Source organism: Austrofundulus limnaeus, unplaced genomic scaffold, assembly GCF_001266775.1.
Source record: "Austrofundulus limnaeus strain Quisiro unplaced genomic scaffold, Austrofundulus_limnaeus-1.0 Scaffold5, whole genome shotgun sequence".
Taxonomy (NCBI): domain Eukaryota; kingdom Metazoa; phylum Chordata; class Actinopteri; order Cyprinodontiformes; family Rivulidae; genus Austrofundulus; species Austrofundulus limnaeus.
Genome location: NW_013952407.1, coordinates 6,543,200 through 6,545,698, shown reverse-complemented (window position 1 = coordinate 6,545,698; position 2,499 = coordinate 6,543,200). Strand labels below are relative to the sequence as shown.

Here is a 2,499-nt window from a genome sequence, read left to right as displayed (position 1 = left end):
TGTGGTTTGGCACCAGTTTTCCTTGTAAATTTCACAAAATAAGATATTATTTTTAAATGTTGTTTATTTTTAAGTTGTTATTTATAAATTGTATATAATTATAATTTTATAATATTCCTTTATTTTAACATTTTTACTGTGAACACCAGGGAGGGCTTAGCCCTACTAGCCCACTTATACCAGCCGTCACTGATTACTTCTATCAACATGTTTTCTTTTTTTCTCTCTACCAGAAGAAAATACACCTGGACCAGTCCTTCTGTGTTTGTCTGTGTCTCTTTCCTGTCCCCACAAACCCAGCCCTTTGAAGCAGATRGCCGCCTGTCCAGAGCCTGGTTCTGCTGGAGGTTTCTTCCTGTTAAAARAGTTTTTTTCTCTCCGCTGCTGCCAACGTGCTGCTCAGGAGACTGATGAAGTWAAGATTCAACACAATCTGCTGRCTTCTTTAGATTGTGTTTTGTGTACAGTGCCTCGAGACAACAATTGTTGGGACTGAATTGAATTGAGTAAAATATCAGTCAAGTCTATAAAAGTGAAAGAACTGGTTATTTAGTGTGATAAACACTGTATGATAGGGATTATCATGTAGAGGACTTTACTAGTAATGGTTTATTCATGCATGTCTGTAATTGAAACAGGGTCYGTTGCGTGTCAGTACCAAGGGGCCCCTGAGGGTCTTAATCCTGATTAGCATGCTGTCCTCACACATTGTGTTTGATAYGAACCTAAATCCAGTTATAGCTCCATAAAATGCTGCTGAAAACACATCAAACTAGCTGACATGATAATTGCTTTTTGATGCTTTGAAAAGAACCAATTACAGACAATGTGGTTTATTTTTAACTCAGTCCCACACAGCAGTCTCAGCTGCCATGAATACCCCACACAAGAGTTAAAAAAAGTGCCTAAGAAACGCGCTGTCTTTTCTGACCCATAAATGACATCTAAATCAGAAAGCAGCCCACAGTTTTATTGTTTATTTTTCTCAAAAATAAAGCTGTTATTTAATTACTTACTGTTTTCAGCACAAAACCACACAGTTGAGATAGTTAAGAGTATTTAAAAAAAAACTGAAACACTAATTTTGCTCTATTTACTTAGTGCTATAATTTGTTGATAAAATTGATTGAGTTTATTATAAACACCTGTATGTGGTGGGAAATTACTCCACCTGAACCAATTATCTACAGCAGCTACTGAGACCAGAAATAGTTAGAAGAAGACAGTCAGGAAACACTGAACCTGGAGCTGAACTGTGTATCTTCATTTTTCACCTTGGTGTGTTTGTGTGTGTGTGTGTACCTCTGTCCAGGCTGATAGCTGGTATGATGGGTTCTGGGACCTCCCACTGCTCCTCATTATTGGGCAGCTCTCCGATGTCCTCTTTGGTCAAGAATCTCTTCAGAGATTTTGCATCCTGCAGTGGATCATCAGAGTTACTCATGAAGATGAAAACACACACAGAGTTCATATATTWCTTGTGATTTTGGTTGGAGTTAGGAAAAGGGCAGGGATTTTTCAAATAGTCAGAKTCTAGTTAAAATGGACAATTTTGAACAAAAAAATGAGGTCTGTGGCACAAAAACGACAAGGGGAGGATCTTCATTGTTCACAATTGTCTTTTTTTTTTTTACCCTGCACCTGTATGGAGCCTGTACAGTGACACTGGATAAAAAAATGTAATGCATGGCTACATATTAACTATCTCATGGCAACACATTAACTATCTTGTGGCTAAGAGATAATTAATTAATTAATTCAACTTTATTCTAGTGATAATTTTTTTCAATCTTGTGTGGCCCTAATACATSGTCGTCGGAACAGGATCAAACTGCTTATTGCTTAAAATATCAATTTTAAGTTTGAATAAATAGATGTTACACTTTACAAGCAAGTTACTGACTTAAATAATCCAGATATTCAACATTCAGTTGCAGTTTATCTAAATTTTTTTGATTTAAGAGCAGCAGCCTTTGTTCAATGGCTGGATCTACATCAGCCTGATGAGAGCTCTTCTGCTGCTGAACAGAGATGAGAGAAAGCTGTGACTCCCTTCAGGGAGAGAGCCCTTACTCGTAGCTACAGTCAGGTGTGAGCAAAAAGATCAAGAGTGACAGAATGTGAGAGTGCGAGTGAGCAAAAAACTCCTTTCAGAGGTATGGATTAGTGATCACTTACGCTGAGCGAGGCTATCAGGCCGCTCAGGAAATGCCTCAGCTCTTTTCTGTGCCTGCTGTCGGTGCAGAACAACTTCACCAGCTCACTGCAACACACAAACAAAAACAAGTTGAATCACTGTTGATCTGAGAGGAAACACTCTGCACCACAGTGCAGCTTCAGTTTTGTCTGGTGTCTGTTTGTTGTCTTATAATAAGGCTATCAAAAGGTGGATCTTAAAGGGATCCCTGATTAGTTGTAACATTAGACTTTATTTGATAAACATATATTTAACTGTAAAATAAAGACTGTAAAAATACTGTAGGATGTTTAGTTTTGTAA

General features: G+C 37.8%; 1 protein-coding gene across 1 annotated transcript in view; it reads right to left on the bottom strand.

Annotated features, from left to right (window-relative positions):
* Positions 1–1,302: 1,302 nt before the first annotated feature.
* Positions 1,303–2,499, bottom strand: part of wu:fj29h11 (uncharacterized) — a gene marked incomplete at its 3' end in the record, with an annotated part of 46,618 nt that continues 45,421 nt past the window's right edge. The window contains 2 exon segments of the mRNA XM_014028644.1: positions 1,303–1,417; positions 2,179–2,263. Of these exon segments, the coding sequence (XP_013884098.1) occupies positions 1,303–1,417; positions 2,179–2,263 (200 nt within the window).